Source organism: Lactuca sativa, chromosome 3 (assembly GCF_002870075.4).
Source record: "Lactuca sativa cultivar Salinas chromosome 3, Lsat_Salinas_v11, whole genome shotgun sequence".
Classification (NCBI taxonomy): Eukaryota; Viridiplantae; Streptophyta; class Magnoliopsida; order Asterales; family Asteraceae; genus Lactuca; species Lactuca sativa.
In genome coordinates, this window is record NC_056625.2 from 35,413,749 (window position 1) to 35,433,317 (window position 19,569).

Genomic DNA, 19,569 nt, shown 5'->3' on the forward strand with positions numbered 1-19,569 from the left:
AACTTAGTGAGCTCCCCCAATCTACCACATATCACACAAAACATATAAAGCACATATTGGGCCTTGCCCACTGCATCGGACCGAAGTCCGGACTAACGGGGGCCTTGCCCCCTACATCGAACCGAAGTCCGAAGCTGACATCGGACCGAAGTCCGAAGCTAACTGACTGGGGCCTTGCCCCTCCATCGGACCGAAGTCCGAAGCTAACTGACTGGGGCCTTGCCCCTCCATCGGACCGAAGTCCGAAGCTGACTATCTGGGACCTTGTCCCCTCCATCGGACCGAAGTCCGAAGCTGACATCGGACCGAAGTCCGAAGCTAACTGACTGGGGCCTTGCCCCCTCCATCGGACCGAAGTCCGAAGCTGACTATCTGGGACCTTGTCCCCTCCATCGGACCGAAGTCCGAAGCTGACATCGGACCGAAATCCGAAGCTAACTGACTACAGCATATCATAGCATATCAACTGTCATAAACTCACATGTACTGCATACTACATCGGGCCGTAGCCCGGAACACATAACACATAATTCCTGTTTGAGCCACGAAGGCATCAAACATACTAACTACTGTATCAGATCAACATCCGAAACTACTGCTAGCTAAACGGGCCGGCATTGTGGCCTTAGACCCGTTCCTACTGGAAGGAAACTCACCTGAACCGCTGAGCCCTGCTGATAAACCTCTGGCTGCTACTCGACAATCCCCTGAACCGCTGCTCCTCTAGCTCTCCGAGCTATCAATATACAACCCAACACTTAGCCTAACTGACCTCCAAAGGTTAACCAAGTCAACTCTGGTCAAAGTCAACCTTCCAGGTCAACCCTACTCGCCGAGTCACCCTACTGACTCGCCGAGTTCATAAATCAAGAGTCCTTCCACTCGCGACTCTACTCGCCGAGTCAGCCCCTGACTCGCCGAGTTTACCGATTCCCGATTCCTGTCCTGACCAACTCACTGAGTCCTGGCTCGACTCGCTGACTCGAGTCTTAACTCGAAGGGTTTGGGACACTCGACCTGACTCGCCGAGTCTAAGAACAGACTCGCCGAGCACACGGCAATCTTCATCCAACTCGCCGAGTTGTTCATTCAACTCGCCGAGTTCATGCCCATCTTCATCCGACTCGACGAGCTGTTCATCCCACTCGTCGAGTTCCTCCTCATCTTCAAGCTACTCGCCGAGTCCACTCGAAGGACTCGTCGAGTCCACTAAGATCCACTTACATGCAGAGGACTTTCGAGTCATGCATGAGCTCCAAACTATAGATCTACCCTCCCCAAGCCTATTTCCCACGTAAAGTTGCAAACTTTACGTGTAGAGAGTGAGATCTAGGCAAAATACACCCATAGCTAGGGTTTAGGACCAAGAGACTCCAAATTTCTACCCAATGGCTGATACTTTATGGGATTACATACCAAAATAAACATGGATCTGAGGTAGCAACCTCAGATCTGGACCTCAAGCTCAAGATTGGTCTTTAACATGGCTTAAAAGCCCCAAAACTCATAACCAAGGAAAATATGGAGGAGAGAAACGAATTGATACCTTCCAATGCTCTGAAACGCTTCCCAAACTTCAGATCCAAAGCCACTCCCTGATGCTTCAAGGATTCCCACTCCTTCTTCTTCCTTAAACCCACTCAAAAATGGCTAGAAGCTTGAATGAACACAATGGGGGCTTAAGGTGCGGCGTTCTGGGTGCAAGAGGCTGTAAAGGAGCCCTAGGAAGAAGATTAAGATGCTTAAATAGGCTCCAAGCCCCGGATTTAGGGTTTTCCTCGCACAGACCAGACTCGCCGAGTCCACTTGGCCGACTCGTCGAGTTGGTCACTTTCTTATCGACCCGGATCCCGCTCCGACTCGCCGAGTCCTTCCTTTGACTCGTCGAGTCCCTCTTAAATTTAGGGTTTCCTTTACTTTCTTGGCTTTCAAAATCCTGGGTGTTACACTTATGCTTCGATCATCTTACACACCATCGTCACTTGTTAACCCTCACCGTTGGTGGGAGGTTTCGTTTTCTCATATTGTCACTTCCTCCCCCTCCCTCCCCCCCCCCCCCTCTCTCCCCAAACCATCCCGCCAAAAACCATTCAACCCTCCTAACCCTAGATTTACCCTTCCACTCTAACATCTTTTTCAATCTCATTCTACACCCATTTCAACTACCCAATCTCCATATGAAAGCCCAACATTATTGACACACGACCATTATGCTTTATAATCTCTCAATCTCTATAGATGCCGTTTTTTTCCTTTTCATTTATATTTTGTTTTTGCCTCTTGTTTGTTGTTTGGGAATGAGAAATTCACAAATTAATGTGATTCTATTTGTTTTGGTTTTCTATAGATTTTGATTCAGCGTCCACCTCACATTGATTTGGTTTAGTTTTGGAGCAATTTTTTTTCATGAATAATTAATCTAATTTCTATTCGGGTTTTCATTTGATCTACGAAGGTGAAGACGGTGGAAGTCGCTAGAGCTTTTGAAAAGGGGATATACAGGGATGTGATAAAGGGGTTAAGGATGATGGTGTGGGGTTAGATAGGGTGGTTGTTAACATCTACATGATAAAAATCATAATGAATTGATAGGCAACAATAAATTAAATAAAAAGGAAATACATAAGGGTATAACAACCATTTCAGGTCTAGTAAGACTAAACCCGAAACAAAACCAAATGATAGGGGCATCCCGCGTTAAAAAATAAAAAAAGTTAGGGATTATGCATGTAAATTACCCCAATTCATAAAGACTATTCGTGTAATTTACCCTAGTTTAGACGTAAAAGTATTATTCTTTGAAAAATTCGACCATTATGACCTCTATTGCAATGTGTTTAACTAGTTAAAGTGATGATGTGACTTGGTTTACTGATGTGGCTTTAAGACTCTATTATTTGGAATGAAATACTCTATATTTAGGGTGAACATGCCACATGCTTTTCCTACTTCTTTACCTATCTGTATTATATCAAGTATATTCGATGCCAATTTGTATGACTATCATAAGTTCACTTGGTATAGATTGGTAATGATATGTACTAATTAAAGAGGATAATGGGTAACACATTAACCTTACCAGACCCAAGGCATAGAAACGAACAAGATTCTCTCTCATTTTCTCCCTTTTTGGTTTCTTCTAGTCACTGGCTTCCTCCCTTCACTATGTTTTTTTACAAGGAAGAAAGAGACTATTGCCATTCTTTATAGATCATCTATCTTAGGTCGCTTCCATATTATAGGAGTTCTAGTTTATGTTATAAATCACCCAAGAAAGAATGAAGGAATCAACTCACACAAAAAAGAAATGTATACCATTCTCATGTCTTTAAGTTTTTAGTTTTATTACATTAGTTTATGAACTTGTGATCCATGGTGCAATATGATGGTAAAAGTTCTAATTTGTTTCTATTACGTTTGTTATGAATACGATCATATTCCAACAGTTCTCTCACTCCCGTTTACATATAAATATTACCTTTATGATGTTCTATACATCAATACTCATGGATTTATGGCCCCATACTGCACACGAGATATTGGTTATTTGATTATCGACGACGATGTGCATCAGCTAAGGAAGAAAAAATCAATCATGCTTAGTGCTTACGTACAACTCAAAAATATTAGTGAGTGCGTTTTATGGATGTTTTGAATGCAAGATTCTCAATACTTATACTTTTCTAGTGCAAATAGAAATAGTCATTGCTTGTTTCGTAGTCTATAGTTTCATAAGGAATTACAATATTTACAAACTTCAAAGAGAACACTACAATCACAGATGAAGTACAAAGGGGGGAGAGTAATCATCAAAACATACACGATGTTGATCGGGGATCACAAGACAATGAATACATGATTGATTTGTGTGACCATATTGCAAATAAATTATTTTCAACCGGTTCAAATTAATAAACTTGTAGGATTTTATTTGTATTTTAATATGTTGTTAGATTTGAAAATATTATTGTTGAATTAGAATTTTGAAAAGATTTATGTTTAATTTGGATGTTGTTTGATGTTTTTTGTATATATATTTTATGATTATTAGTTCAGATATTATAGAACATTTACATTTAATTCAATAAAAAAGAGTTTAGAAATATAAGATTATTTTTATCGTTCAACTCAATTATTTAGACGACTAACAAAAAAAACATACTTTCATTCATACACAAATTCATTCAAGACCTTTACACCATTCAAACAAACAATCCATAAATCAATAAACATTATTCAAACTCAATCTCAAAAACCGGTTGGTAATTTAAGAATCTTGAAACTCAATCCCAAACAACGTTGTAATTTAAGAATCGGAAAACTACTAACATGGTGGCTCACATTGGATGAAACATAATTTATTAGGATCCTTTGTGTAAAATCAAAAACATAGGTGGCCAGATTGAACGAACTTTCAAATCTCTCATCAACCTTCTATCAACTCCCGATGCCGCAGGCCAAAGTCATAAACTCACTCATACGCGACTGAGCACGACAGTTTCTTTCGTCTCCACTCTCCACCCACCCATACACCGGCTACGACGGCTCTGCTCCTCAACCTAGTCGATCTTGCTATCGCTCTTATCCCGGTAAGATTACAAATGCCGATTCTTTTTAAACTATATTTTTCTAAGAAACGAGGCACTATTTTCCATTTTGTAAAAAATACATATCTTTTAATTCCACGTATAGAACTTCAAATCACACATTGCGCAAATTAATGATATTAAAATTACTTTTCGATGCTTAGATGCAGGGGCTATTTGGGGATTTTCCTGTATTTCAAACCCTAATTCTAAAAGAGTTTGCCCTGTGTACTTGCATCAGCGATTTGTGTTTTGATGTGTAATGATTTGTATGGCCTTGTCATTCTTTGGATCTGTAGTTTTGTCTAAGTGTGCATTTAGATTCGTTGAAATGATCAACTTTGTTGAATGACAAATTCTCTTAAGCATTAAGCGTGATTTATAAGCGAAGATGATCGAGACACGACTCTGTAGATTACTTTGTATCTGAACTCCATATTTTGTCCTGTACCATTTTAGGCATAAGGTAAGTTCGGTAAAAGCGGAACTAGTCGCCTTCCCATTTGTGATTTGTTCCAACAATAATAGTCATAGCATGCGGAAAACTGGGACATGCATGAATCTAACTTAAAGATCCATAGAGAAATTGAAGACTTTTTTAAGTACCCAACCACTAACAATGAACAAAGGTCAATCAAATTAAAAGATATAATAATAGTTGTGAAAGTTCTGTAAACTGTAAAACATCCTTAACATGGTTTCTTTATGTATACTAGGTTTGACTTGCAATGACTAAAGCCAGGAAGGTAACACAAAGATCCGGATCAAATCATTATAAGGCAACCCCATATTCCTTACGATCATTTCAATCAAAGATCATGAAAGATGCCCACAACAAGAAACAAAAAAAGGAATCCGAGAAGAAAGATTATAAAGATGCAAGATGTTCAGTTTGTATGGAGTATCCTCACAATGCTGTTCTCCTCCTTTGCTCCTCACATCACAAGGGGTGCCGCCCTTACATGTGTGCAACTAGTTATCGGTATTCCAATTGTTTAGACCAATACAAAAAAGCCTACTTGAAAGAGAAGGAAGACTCAGAGTCGCCAGACGGGTCAAGCGTTGACCCGTCTGACTCTGGGCTTATGTGCCCGCTCTGCCGCGGTCAGGTGAAAGGGTGGACCGTGGTGGAACGGGCACGCAAGTTTCTCAATTCTAAAAAGAGAAGTTGCATGCAAGATGACTGTTCGTTTGTTGGGTCATACAGAGATTTGAGAAAGCATGTACGAGAGGATCATCCGCTGGCCTGCCCGCTAGAAGTTGACCCGTCACTTGCTGAAAAATGGAAAAAGCTTGAAAATGATATGGAGTTAAACGATGTAATGAGTACAATTAGCTCGACAATGCCTGGGTCGATAGTAATGGGGGATTATGTGATTGAAGGAAATTTTCGGGGGTTTTCTAGAGACATGGAGATGGATAATTATCTTGACAATGTACTTTTCCGGTTAGGTTCAAGGACTTCCCGAGGCAGCTATGCGATATTGGAGAGGGGTCGTCAGTCAGTGGATGATGATGGTGGTGGTGCCGCCACTGGGCGTGTTCGTAATTACATTCCTCGGATTGCCCGCCGCCAGGGAAGGTTGGTTTTAGGTGGGCCAAGGAGGCGACGCGGGCGTGGTGTAGATATGTAAACGTCATTATTTTGGGTCCATTTGGCCCAGATTTGGTGCCCGAGGGTTCCGGGCAGACATGGTTTTCTGTTGTTTATGTACTATGGTTATTAGGTGTCATTTTGCTTATGGGCTTGTTTGTCATTTTATGAGTTTAGACATTAAAATGTCATTCAGCCATTTGCACAACATAAGAATTTAGATGTTGGTTTACTTGTTATCTTTCTACAGTGTTAAAAACAATGATAGATAGATCAGACGTGTAGGTGGTTTGTTTTATTTTGATATTATACTTTTGTGGGGTTGTTATCAATGTAGGAAATGAAATCCAAATTCATATTTACAGGCTTATTAAAAAAGCTTGGACTCTGGTTCCCTTGAATGCACTTTTGAGTGCATTTGTATAATGTTATGTATCGGAGGTGGGTATGTCCTCGGGTACTAATAACAAAGAAATGTAATGGATTGTTCCATTGGCACAATTTCTTATGTTTTGTCATACATTACCTTTTTTTTTTTTTTCGGATTCTTGTATATAACCATTTTGAGCCTATCTTTTTAGGACTTCAAGGTTCTAACATACTTATTATATTTGTATGTAGGTTAAGTAAACCTTATATTATTTGTTTTTGTCATACTATAATTTGGTGATTTTTTTATTTTTTATTTTTGTCCCACTTTCTTACATAATGAAGACATGCGTTGTCAATTTTACCATTTCTTACATAAACATAATTTTAAGTATAAAGTTTTCATCCTCTAACAAAGATTTATAGACCTAGATTTTTCATAAACTTGACCATTAGGTAATATTTGACATAATTTGCATATTTGTCCACAGTTTACACATTGTAAAGACTTGATCCATTTCTGGCAATATACATAAAGACGATGTTCATTATACAAACATATTTTAACATCCTTAAACATTAAGGTTAGTGAATAAACTTATAATTATTGAAAATTTAAAGCTTTAAATTACAATAAACGGGTACCCAATGTAAATTACAATAAACGAGCACCCAATGGTTGTTGGTTGCAAATATCGTAAGTTCCATAATTCGAACGGCTCAACTAGTTGATATTAATAAATTAAGTTGACTGAATTATCTTTTGGGAGGTGAATAATAACATATGTTTTAAATGTAAACATGCAAAATATACGATGCCAATTATAGTACATAACTTTTCGTATTAAACCTATGAATCCAGTAATGTCATGTTCACGAGATTATAATTTACTAATTTAGTTTAAGACTATATTTAAATATGATAAAATTATGCAGAATAAAATTAATTGGTTAAAAATGTCATTGCTAAATTGCTATGCATATGCACCTATGAAATGATAAAAAAATAAAAAAACAATCTCTGGTCTATTTTTGATTCAGCACACTATCTTCCAAAAACCTCTTTACACTTTCAAAACTGATGCTTCTGTCAAAACCCCAATCAGATCTGCTATCAGACTCGGCTAAAATCTTCGTCCAATCTGTTCTTCAAAGCCAGCCGTTTTCCTCCCAGTCAAATCTGTGAAGACAACCGATCAAAAGCTTCCGAGATAATCCCTCTCTCAATTTAGGGATTTAATGCTCAAAGAATTTCTCTGGTCGCATGCCAATATCCGGTCGCTTCGTAGATTTCTCTCTTAAGGTTTTTCGCGAAACCCTAGATTGTTTTCTCAATCGAAAATGGGTCCTTTGACGTGTAGCCGCAACAAGCGTGTCGGAGAATTTCAATCTTCATCACAATCTACTTCTGGTTATGCCTGTTGCCACCCTCACATCTCGAAGAAGCAGAAGCCATCATCTTGCTGTTCGACTTCGGTTGCCGCAAAGGAGAGTTCGGTTTTAAGGCTTAGTCGATATCCGCAACCGGTGACCCAGATTCCTAGAGAACTTCATGCTCCTTGTATAGTTGTTAAGGGATTCACTGCAAACTCGAAAAGATTAGATAGTAGTTCTAGTGAATATAATAGACAACAACCAGATAATTTTGTGGACCGGATGAGGAATTTTTTCCGTGCGACGTGTGAAAGAGTGAAGGAAGCAATTTTCGGCAGTCATACGCATGTTAAGTCTGAAACTGAGGATGAGATAGATGTCGACAATATACAGGATGTTAATGAGGAAGACGCTGCTTCACGGGATTCAGATGTTGAGGAGGTTGCAATGGTGGAAGGTGATAGAGAAGACATTGACAAATCAGGGGATCTACAAGACATCATAGCTAAATTTAGAGAATTAGATGGAGAGGCTGAAGAAAATCTTGGCGTTCAGCCTTCTACTTCTTCAGGAGTGGTTTCACAGTTGACAGATGGGAAGAATTTAGAATCATTATCACTGAACCACAGGCCAGATGATTCGGATGTAGATGCAGGTTTGACAGATTGGAAGAGATTAGAATCATTATCACTCAACCAGAGGCCAAATGATTCGGATGTAGATGCAAGTTTGCCTTACCATAAAAAGCTATTAGAAGATTCAGCCAAAAAACACGACTCAAATCTTAGGAGGTTGAGCTATGATATCAAACTACAGGAACAAAAGAGAGCTTTGTATAAGCAGTTGCATCCTGTGAAGAAAGAGGAGGTGAACTGTTTATGTTTCATGTCTATTGGGAAATGTAACTTATATCAATGGTTTGTACCTCATGTTAAATTGATTTATCTTTTCAGGACACACGAATTGAGCCTTTTCGGCCTCTTACAGATGATGAAGAGGAAATGGTTGCTGATGCATTGTCTAATTCTAGTCGGTATGATTTGATGGATTATCTATACAAGTTAAATACTATCATATGCCTGTATACGAATGGCTTCTTTATGTGTTTTTTTGCTATCTGATTTGGTGTAAAATGGTGCTCAAAATCTGTAGAAGGAAGGTTTTGGTTACTCATGAGAATTCAAATATTACAATCACCGGAGAAGTTTTACGGTGTTTAAAACCTTGCCAATGGTTAAACGATGAGGTAATTTTTGATTTTTAACGTGATTTTTTGGAGCAATATAACTTGTTGTTAAGCAAATTCTTTAGTGGTTTGAAATTTTCATGTTATAGGTTATTAATGTTTATCTTGAGTTGCTGAAAGAGAGGGAACAGAAGGAACCAGAAAAGTTTCTAAAATGTCATTTCTTCAACACGTTTTTCTACAAGAAGGTTAGTCAATCTCAATCTCATCTCCATAAACCTTTTGTTATTAAGGTATATTCCATGATTATTATTATTTTATAATGTTGTTGCTAATTTACTTATATAGTTGATAAGTGGAAAGCTCGGCTATGATTACAAGTCAGTTAGAAGATGGACTACCCAAAGGAAGTTGGGATACAGTCTTCTTGATTGTGACAAAGTAAAGTTTATTACTTTCTTTGTATTTTCTAATTACAATGCTATTATTTTTTTTATATATTTTGACCAAAGTTTTTTTTTAACAGATATTTATCCCTGTTCATAAAGAAATACATTGGTGCTTGGCTGTTATCAATAAAAAAGAAGAAAAATTCCAGTATCTAGACTCACTTGGAGGCATCGACAAACAAGTAATGGGAGTATTGGTATGTTTGGTGTGATCATGCTTCATAGTGGTTTTAATTTTTCATTAATAACATGAAAGTTTTTGTTTTATTTATTTCTCCTATTCTTCAGGCCAAGTACATTGTTGACGAGGTGAAAGATAAGAATGGGGAAGACATTGATGTGTCTTCTTGGAAGCAAGAATATGTGAAGGACCTTCCTATACAGAAGAACGGGTGTGTGTTTCAAAGCTTTTACTAAATGATGATTTGAAGGATTTTTCGAATGTTAGGGTTTTATTTATTATATAATTAATTGATTATGTTTTTTTTTTTTTGGGGGGGCAGGTTTGATTGTGGTGTGTTTATGATCAAATATGCAGACTTTTATAGCAGGGACATTGGCCTTTGTTTCAAACAGGTGAGTTCTGACATGACCTTTGTGGGGATAAGCTGTGATGATTTCAGATGTTTTTAATGGGAATTTGAATTTATTGGTTTTATCATTTATGTAGGAAAACATGCCATATTTTAGGTTAAGGACTGCGAAGGAGATACTGAAACTGAGAGCGGACTGAATGAATACCTGTCACATTAGTTTTTTTGTATCTTGGTATCATGAGTTGTTTTTTTGGAAAGGTGCCTTGGGCAAATGGGTTGAGGGTTCAAGCCCTGCTTTTGAGGAAAGGTGTACATTTTGGAGTAACGGAGTAGAATAGGGGATGTGTGAGTTTAGCTGTTCTAGAAAAAAGTAAATTATTCCTGATAATTTAATAATTCATTTTTGTTAATTTAATTAAAAGTTAAATGAAAATTATGTGGTTTATATTTTGTTATAACAGTATCAATATGTTTGATGATTTTTCTTTGTTTAAGATTAAGAAACTGCTCAAATTGAAAGAAGTGGAATGGTAAACGAATGAAATTCCAAGGTAGTAAAATAAGATAATGATATAAGTCATCCACGGCATCTACAATACATTAACTCTTAATTTTATTCGATTCTATTAATTTATTCCCATAATGTGTGGATTTAAAAAAACAATTTACCATAAAATCTAATTTATGACATTGATTAAAAAGTTTCTTTCACCATTAAAAAGTTTAAGGCAGTGGAAAACTTTGTTTGGAATACGAGATTATGGTTGTGTTTGGCGCGCCACAGCTAGCTGATAAGCTAGCTTATTTTTCAAGTTTTTTTATGTTGTCGCGTTTGGTAAGCCAAAAAGTAGCTGATAAGCTAGCTTATAAGTTAGCTTTTTGAAAAGCTACTTAGACTAGCTTTTTAGGAGCTTTTATTATATTTTCCAAATACACCCTATAATTAATTATAGAAACATATATTCTTACATGTCCTTTTATGTAATTTTATATATTTCAGCTAACTTTTCAGCTAGTTTTACCAAACGTTATTTTTTATCAGCTAGCTTTTCAGCTATCAGCTAGCTTTTTATTTAATAGTTAGCTTTTCAGCCATCAACTAACTTTTCAACTAACAGCTAGCTTTTCAGCTAGTCCGCCAAACATAGCCTATAACATTTAGCTAAAACAAAAACTATGATTTCAAAAGCTATTTCAATAGCATTCAACAAAAAAGTCTTATTATTTTACAAATCGACTTAATTATCCGTTTTTAAAATCAATGATATGTTTTATATAAGTCATTTTTAATGTAATTTTACGTGCTTAAAAACCTCTACCTGTTTTTGCCAAACAATACTTGGCAATTCAATATATGAATATACAAATCTATGAGTGACACGATAAGACTACATCTTAAAAATCAAGATAAAACTTATTTCTCTTCGTGTATTCGTATCATGTCAAATTCATGGCTGACACATTTCCATAACATAAATATACAAGTTGTCAGGTCTACTAAACATTCATATACAAATAAAAACTATAGCTTCCAAATTCTACATACTAGCTACAAATTAGTTTTACCAAACATGCCTAATATCCTTTAATAAAAAACGTGGTATCTAACAATGATTGAGTTTAATCTATCAAATAGCAGCTAGACAATCCATATTATTCTAGGTTTTCCATTAAACTATATATTACGGATGCTCTTATAGTTTATGATCATGTTTTTTTTGTTATAGAATGAAATAATTTCTTACATAAATTATTTATATTATAGGTATATACAATGTATATCTTAAACACAATTTATTGTATTATTAATTTATAATCATATAAGTTTTTCATTTGCAAAACTAAAAGTTCAACATAATAAAAAATCATCAGAACCCAAATAACAATATAACAAAAAAACTTAGTTTAATTATTTTAGAAAATGAATATAAGTTAACTAAAATGATGTAATTTTTAAGCTTTACATAGGCAAAAACTTCATAAATAAAACCGGATCATATTATACTTACGCATTCCATTTCACGATAGAATAAAAGAGGGCAAATAACTTCTTTTTATTTCAATTAAATGGATTTTATTAATTCCCCGATTTCATATACCAAATTACTAAGGTCTTAGTGCATCCATGAGCTTTTTGAAAACCTTCATTTCGGAAAAAACTATGAAAAATCTTTCTTATTGTAGGAGTTTTTTCAACAAACATTTACCAATCGAGATTTAAGCTTTAAAATTTACAAACTATTGATCGTAGCTTTTTCTATCATTATAGTATTGACGGGTGTCATAAAATTACAACCAATTATTGATTGTCAACCTATAAAAAAATACAATCGAAACAATATAATTATAAAATGATGGAAATTTTAACAAATATATTTTCTTATTGTGGATGCTAGTAACCAGTGGAAATGTGGAATTGAAGATCATTTAAGGTCCGATAGTTGCAAAATATAAAACAGGAGTGCCTTATAAGCAAATATTAAGTAGTTTGAGGACCATTTTGGTTCAAAAGCATAAACCCTGTTAGGACGATCGGCTGGGCTAATGAGCTAATCCCTCTGACCGCCACAAGAACTCGCTATCTCTGATCTGCGATGGCGATGGCAATGGGGTTTGCTACCCCAATCAAGTTCAAGGCCAGCTCTATCATCAATAACAGCGATCACTACCATGCGCTTGATGCATCGTATGTGAAACGCGCCGTCGAGTTATCTGACAAGTCAGCCGGTTTCACCTCGCCGCATCCTAACTTCGGTTGCGTGATAGCAACAACCAGCAGCTTGAGGAATGTTGTCGGAGAAGGATATCTTTACGCGCAAGGGACGAAGCCGGCGGAGGTTCAGGCGGTGGAGGCCGCTGGAGAGTATTGCAGAGGCGCCACTGCTTATGTCAATATGGAACCCGGAGACTGCGATGGTGATAACACCGCTCTATCTGCTTTTATTCAGGTTTTTTTTCTCTCACTTTCATCATAAAATTCGAAGTTGCTAGAAGTTTGTTTGATTGATTTTTATTGGTGTACAACTATGGCAATCCATCTTCCTTTTCTTTCTGCTATCATCATATATAACTTTTAATGCGAAGTATTACTTCAAATTGACATGCATTTGAGGCTTAATAATCCTTAGGCAGGAATCACCAGAGTTGTAATCGGGATCAGGCATCCATTGCAACATCTACGGGGAAAAGCTATCCAGGCATTGAGAAGTGAAGGATTGCAGGTTGATGTTCTTGGGGAAGATTTAAGAAGCGTCTCCATGGAGGTATATATTATTGTGTAACTATTCTCTCTGAACTTAACTCTGTTTCTGCCATGGTTACATGGCATGCTATGGATGCTCTTTTCCTTCTAATGCGTTGCATTTTTGTAGGATGCTCTGAAATCCTGTCTCCTTGTCAATGCCCCTTTGCTATATAGATCAGCTTCTCGAGTCCCCTTCTCTGTTCTCAAGTATGCAATGACCCTTGACGGTGAGTATCATCTTCTTCAAAAAATGTTGCATTTGCACCATTTGATCCTCATTTTCTGATAGGAAAAATTGCTGCTAGCAGCGGTCATGCATCATGGATAAGCAGCAAAAAATCAAGATCACGAGTTTTTGAGTTACGTGGTAGAAGTGATGCAGTCATTGTTGGAGGAAATACTGTACGCAAAGATAGTATGAAACTTTATTGTCAGCCACTTATAATTTCTGCAGATTCTTGAAGTACCCTTGCCAGTTTCTTACTACATTTTGAAATATAGATCCGCGTTTAACTCCAAGGCATGGTGGTGGGCATTTACCCATGCGAATCGTTATGTCCCAAACTCTTGATCTTCCCGAGGTTGCAAATCTTTGGGATGTTAGAGAAGTGCCCACAATAGTTGTCACTCAGAGAGGTGCAAGAAGAAGCTTCCAGAAACTTCTTGCTTCTAAAGGTGTAGAGGTGGTGGAATTCGACATGTTGAACCCTAAAGATGTTGTGGACTATCTTTATGATCGGGGGTATCTTTCAATCTTGTGGGAATGTGGAGGGACATTATCGGCATCAGCTATTTCCTCTGGTGTCATACACAAGGTTTATGAATCATAATTTTGGTTATCTTTCATTTTTGTTTGAAAGTAGAATGCTATAATTGGGTATATGGTTTGTTTAATTCAGGTGCATGCTTTTGTTGCCCCTAAGATTATTGGTGGAAGGAATGCGCCTTCACCAGTTGGGGAACTTGGGATGGTTGAAATGACACAGGCTTTGGAACTAATTGATGTTTCTTATGAGCAGGTCGGTATTATATAAAATAGCAAGGTAGTTTCATTGATGATTTTTATGTTGTGATGAACTCAGTAAAAATTGCAGATAGGAGCGGATGTGCTTATTAGTGGATTTCTGCAACCCATTCCTGATTTGACACCTGTTATTCCATCTGTTGATGAGACTTCAGCAATTGATCCATCTTTGTCTCCTTATGATTCACCAATCATGTTCTTCTATAAGACATGGGACCCGTATGGGAGTTTCTCCAACTTTTCTCCTCATCCAATTAGAATGCCTGATGAAAATGGTGATTATGTTACTTGGTCAAGTGTAGAGCACTATTATCAGGTACTTTGACTTATATACTTAAGTAGGTTGCTATTTCGTGCCTTTAGCTCTATGTTCCTTATGTTTCATATGATGCTATAAATGCAGGCACATAAGTTTGTGGGGTCAAGTGATCCTAATGCAAGAAGTTATTTTGAAGAAATATTTTTGGCAAAAAGTCCTGAAGAAGCAGCACGAATGGGAAGAAAAATGCAAAGGGAACACCCTCATATGGTATGTTATGTCTTCCATACACTTGTTGATGCGACCCAGTTTTCAAGTTCAATTTTCTGATAAAAGATGAGTTCTAAAGTTTGAAATCAGGGCTATGTGATAAAAGCAGATGTGCAATTAAAAAACCCTTAATTGGAACCTATATAGGGAACACAAATGTCTTGATAAGAAAACAAATGAAAGTAGACAACACAATGGTATCTGTGATTGGGTAAGGGTAGATGTTTGTTTCTTCGGGCATGTTGATTAAACACTTGGTTTGTAATTGTGCAGGTAAGGGCAGATTGGGAAAGTGTGAAGACAGATGTGATGTACACAGCATTAAAATGCAAGTTCTCAATATACCCACACTTGAAATCGATGCTTCTGTCAACTGTGGGTTGTGTGCTTGTTGAAGCTTCTCCTCATGATCTGTTTTGGGGTGGAGGTCGTGATGGTGAAGGCCTTAATTATTTAGGCCGGTTGCTGATGAAGTTAAGATCTGAGTTTGTTGGTGATGATGATGATGATACACATAAGCCCCCTGAATTCTCTACAAGTCGCCAGGAAACCTAATCATATATTATACGTCCTACTACCTCACCCCACCTTTAAAATGGTCTTTTGTGCTTGTATTTTTAGCATAAGTTAAAATACATTTATGTACATTGTATTTCTACCAATTCACCAAGTATGTAGTAAGTAGTCTTTTTATGAGTTATGTAAGATGTTGAATGTCACAATCTGTAAATAGACATTTACAGATTGAAACAAGTCTTTTGTTTTTATTTTTTATATTATAGTTGCTCCTGTTCTCAATGGATGCTCCCCTCCTAGTTTTGTTATCATTTCCTTCATAATCAACAATAGTCAATCAAACATTTTGAATAACTTCAAATTTCATAGCGAATCACAATCACGGGATTTTTAAATAACATTGAAAGAAAACAAAAAGAAATAGAAAAATACACCCAAACAAACAGCCTATATTTTTACAATGCTTTATGATGTAATTATACTTTGAGGATTGGACACACACATTTTACAAGAAAAAGTTGCTATGAAGTCAGAAATTAGCTTGGCTACATAGGAAAGACAAGGCATTTCGGTCTTACTACCCCTATATTGGCGAAGCAAACTACCAATATGTCCACAATCAGTTGATGTAATTATGAAAAACGACTGCTTTTTAGTAATCTAATCTCAAAGATTACTAAAATGCAATTGTTTTCGCAATTAATTAAGTCAAATGATCGCCAATATATTGGTAGCAAGTTTCACCAATAACGTTGCTATTATAAAATGACCTCACAAAAGCAAAACAAGGAATCCAATGATTTATTGTATTCGCTCATGTTTGAAATCTTTACACAAGTAAAATGTAACTTGATGCTAATTGTTTACAAAACCAACATCCCTTTTATAACAATGTTGCAGGAAATTTAGCCGAACCTTTGCAGATGCTGCAAGAAATTTGGATGAACCTCTCACGAAATTTCAAGGAAGTTGCAATTGAACGGAAAGGGCAACAATTCCAAATTGTACTCTGCAAGATACAAGATGTAGGGAAGAAAGTGATCAAAATGTATGTTGTTTTTGGCGCTGAAATCAGAGAAGACTTGGGAGAAGCGAGGGTTGGCTAAGTTTGCTGGCCAGTTCAAGTTAAATGATTACTTACATGTCCTAATATTACCATTTGTTTTAGAATTATTCATTAAAATAACCATACGTGATCGTGGGTTTGAGTCCCACGCATGGCGCCAATGATGTGACATCGGAATCCGGGTCATCGGGTCTTGAGTGTTGGATCTGGATTGTGGATCGGAGATATGCGTCGTTGGCATGTTCCCGACGGGATTCCTAGCTGCAACATACAACAAGACCGTTAAAACCACCCTATGGATAGTGCCCTGGGAGCAGGCTCCGAAGATCAAGTCGAATCGGTGTGTGAAAGAAGATGGTTCCTCCTGGCCGGAGGGGACCATCTAGGTGTGGTGGGTGTGAGTATGAGCATAATGGAGGTTGATCCTTAAAGTGAGAGAGATTTCGGAAGGGATCCTCCTCATGGGGGAGGAAGCCTTCTATTTATAAGGGACAAATAGGTTAAATAGACTTAGGTCAGGCCTTGGGTCAGCCTAATTCAAGCCCAGCTAGCTAGCGGCAGCACCAGTCGGGCGGTTGCGAAGTGGTGTCAGACAAGCAATGTTGCATCCAAGACTGGCCAGCACCGCAGCCAAGGTGTCAAGCTATTGGGTCATACGAATGGACCTAATACCATCATTCACATTACAATTTTATCGGATTCTAACAAAATAACTACAATTATCATGCTGCCAACTTGCAAGAACACTTTAGGACCTGCAACATCGCTGATAAACATATGACTACAAATATTCTTCGTGGGGATAATTTAAGATGAATCAACTTATCTACAGAATAAAAATCGCTAAACATGTACGCGTACGCGTGCAACAGTTTATTTACGATTTAGCAATTATTTGTACACGACATTTCGTTCAACCATACGGACATAAATGTTCATTGCTAAAGAGTCATGAAGTAGTCTACTTCTACATATTTAAGGGTGTGGAGATTATATCTTTGGGTACTTGTCTGATTACTACAATGTGATTCTTGGTCTCCTTCCGATTGTTGGTCATTCGTTAACATCATGTTTCAATTTTGTTTCAATACAACAACATAATCCGAGTATGTCGTTCCATTGTCGATACTAATTGCTAGTGCTGCATATCTCCCTCTTCCCCTACACGCCCTACTTTTTGATCATAGGCTAGTAGTTTTTCCCCGATAGAGACTGCTACTCCCTCATCATTATGCCCCCTCTCCAAACTATGCCAAAGATATTCGGTTTAGATATACTAATTTGTAATCATAATTATAAGTCGAATATCCTCTCATTCTTATCCATGTAATTCTCTCGTTCCTACTTATTCTCAAATAAAAAAAAGGATAAAATATACCCTAACTGACAATCTCACATCACATACGCCTCAAGGTCATCATGTGAGAGGTAAATCACAGAACACCAATGAAGAGTAGGCTCGAATTTAAACCTAGACCTCACTTTTAAGATCCCACTCACCAATATTTTAGCTCCACTTGTGGGCTACTTAATATTCTTGTACAATTTTATCTCGAAAAATAGGAATTTTGGTTCATGTGAGTTCTTTGTTAAATGGTACGTTTGATAAAGCTAGTTGTTAACTGAATTTTTATTTGCATGGAAGTATTGGGCAAAAGTAGTCCATCAAGTTTGAGGAGGAAATTTTATCTCGCAAAGAAATTATGCCAAAAGTTCTTCACAAATCTAAAAGACTGCAAGGTACTTTATTTAGAAAAACACCATTCATCGTTGAAATTATCTCATGATAAATTCAACTTTAACAAAATGTATAATGCAAAGTTAAGAATACAACAAACATGCTTGGAAATATAAACTAAGCCTTATTTCTAGACACGCACATGTGCTTCATTTTATCGATTTACACTTGATCAGATAAATTTTGGCGAGACAAGGCTTTCAACATAAGAACCTCTAACCTTCAAGTCTTTCATATTCCAAGAAACATTACCACTTTTACAGAAACTTCTTTCTTTAATGTCGTATATCACCATTAGATCACGGCCGACCAACAGAAAATTTCCATTGTCATAAAAAATCATTGGTTCAACCATTGGAATTTCATGGATTCCATGGACTAAAATCTTTGTCCAAGATTCCCTTACCCCATACTCGTTCATCAACCAGACCTCATCTTCCATGAAAACTGCAAGCTTTCCACCAAGAACAACCAGTTTACAATCATTCCTATACATGATATCAACATCTTCATGCAAACTGGGCGATGGCAATTCACTGAACTTCTCCTCTGCTAAACTAAAAGCAAGAATCACTGGTACATGATCCGAATCCTTCATAGCAACCCAATGAAGAAATCCATTAACAAAAACACCTGGTAAATTCCTCCCATAAGAATGATCATAAGGAGAATCAGACACCCTCCTCCAAGTATTAGTTCTAAGGCTATAAACATGGATTGCCATATCATCAGGAGGAATCAGATAGTTATAATGAAAGTAGGAGATGGTAACAACCTTGTAATCATCATTCAATGAATCATAGCCAAATCCATACATGATTTCAATTTCTGAGGAAGCATTGATCATCTCATAATCGGATGCTGGCAATTCCACGAATTCCTTTGTCGTTGGATTTAAAACTACGAGCACATGAACACTCGCGAAGGTACGAGCAGACACCAAAACAAGGCCATTGCAAGAACCATGGAGGTTGAAGTCGGTGTGATACGATTCAAGGAGAATCTTCGTTGGTTCTAGTACTGCTTCTGCTTCATCGTGATGAAATGGAAGTGAATATAGTGGACGATGGTTGGAGACGAAGATGAGTTGACTTCGGTTGCGGGTATTTTGATGGGTTTTGATGAATTGGGGTTCTGAAATTAGGGATAGCCAATCCTTTGAAACGCACCTGAAGCGACCAAGAGATTTGGCCGGGAGTCGATATAAAATGTTGGAGATGATCTCCGGCGGAATTCTGATAGTGTCTTCGTACGCCATTGGGGACTTCAATTTGACAGAGGTAGTTTCTGACCTGAGGAAAAAATATCAGAGGTTCGATGATGAGTGGCATGCACAACACAAAGATAATAAAATATAA

The 19,569-nt window shown here is 37.2% G+C and overlaps 4 protein-coding genes and 1 long non-coding RNA gene across 5 annotated transcripts; 3 read left to right on the forward strand and 2 right to left on the reverse strand.

Annotated features, from left to right (window-relative positions):
- Nucleotides 1-4,313: 4,313 nt before the first annotated feature.
- LOC111917213 (uncharacterized) lies at nt 4,314-6,478 on the forward strand. The gene is made up of 2 exons (XM_023912881.3): nt 4,314-4,589; nt 5,303-6,478. The coding sequence occupies exon 2, from the start codon at nt 5,315-5,317 to the stop codon at nt 6,218-6,220; it is 906 nt and encodes a 301-aa protein (XP_023768649.1). The 5' UTR covers nt 4,314-4,589; nt 5,303-5,314; the 3' UTR covers nt 6,221-6,478.
- Nucleotides 6,479-7,574: 1,096 nt separating this feature from the next.
- LOC111917212 (ubiquitin-like-specific protease ESD4) lies at nt 7,575-10,552 on the forward strand. Its single transcript, XM_023912880.3, has 9 exons — nt 7,575-8,790; nt 8,877-8,956; nt 9,076-9,169; nt 9,259-9,357; nt 9,458-9,550; nt 9,636-9,755; nt 9,847-9,950; nt 10,062-10,134; nt 10,229-10,552. The coding sequence occupies exons 1-9, from the start codon at nt 7,891-7,893 to the stop codon at nt 10,289-10,291; spliced, it is 1,626 nt and encodes a 541-aa protein (XP_023768648.1). The 5' UTR covers nt 7,575-7,890; the 3' UTR covers nt 10,292-10,552.
- A 2,023-nt stretch (nt 10,553-12,575) lies between these two features.
- LOC111917210 (riboflavin biosynthesis protein PYRR, chloroplastic) lies at nt 12,576-15,689 on the forward strand. The gene is made up of 9 exons (XM_023912879.3): nt 12,576-13,042; nt 13,223-13,357; nt 13,466-13,565; nt 13,628-13,753; nt 13,840-14,153; nt 14,238-14,357; nt 14,433-14,678; nt 14,766-14,891; nt 15,165-15,689. Exons 1-9 carry the CDS (start codon nt 12,689-12,691, stop codon nt 15,444-15,446), a joined length of 1,803 nt encoding a protein of 600 aa, XP_023768647.1. The 5' UTR covers nt 12,576-12,688; the 3' UTR covers nt 15,447-15,689.
- Nucleotides 15,690-16,188: 499 nt separating this feature from the next.
- Nucleotides 16,189-17,513, reverse strand: LOC111917211 (uncharacterized). Its single transcript, XR_002858811.2, has 2 exons — nt 16,549-17,513; nt 16,189-16,416 (listed from the first exon to the last, which is right to left on the reverse strand). It is a non-coding gene; the product is annotated as an uncharacterized LOC111917211 (long non-coding RNA).
- A 684-nt stretch (nt 17,514-18,197) lies between these two features.
- LOC111917209 (F-box/kelch-repeat protein At3g06240) lies at nt 18,198-19,558 on the reverse strand. Its single transcript, XM_023912877.3, has one exon. It carries the CDS (start codon nt 19,467-19,469, stop codon nt 18,384-18,386), a length of 1,086 nt encoding a protein of 361 aa, XP_023768645.1. The 5' UTR covers nt 19,470-19,558; the 3' UTR covers nt 18,198-18,383.
- Between the last annotated feature and the right edge of the window lie 11 nt (nt 19,559-19,569).

Coding starts and splice junctions, on each gene's coding strand:
- LOC111917212 (XM_023912880.3), top strand. CDS start 7,891: ATGGGTCCTTTGACGTGTAGCCGCAACAAGCGTGTCGGAGAATTTCAA. Junction 8,791..8,876: donor ATCCTGTGAAGAAAGAGGAG/GTGAACTGTTTA, acceptor TTATCTTTTCAG/GACACACGAATTGAGCCTTT. Junction 9,170..9,258: donor GCCAATGGTTAAACGATGAG/GTAATTTTTGAT, acceptor TTCATGTTATAG/GTTATTAATGTTTATCTTGA.
- LOC111917213 (XM_023912881.3), top strand. CDS start 5,315: ATGACTAAAGCCAGGAAGGTAACACAAAGATCCGGATCAAATCATTAT.
- LOC111917210 (XM_023912879.3), top strand. CDS start 12,689: ATGGCGATGGCAATGGGGTTTGCTACCCCAATCAAGTTCAAGGCCAGC. Junction 13,754..13,839: donor AAATACTGTACGCAAAGATA/GTATGAAACTTT, acceptor TTTGAAATATAG/ATCCGCGTTTAACTCCAAGG. Junction 14,892..15,164: donor AAAGGGAACACCCTCATATG/GTATGTTATGTC, acceptor GTAATTGTGCAG/GTAAGGGCAGATTGGGAAAG.
- LOC111917209 (XM_023912877.3), bottom strand. CDS start 19,469: ATGGCGTACGAAGACACTATCAGAATTCCGCCGGAGATCATCTCCAAC.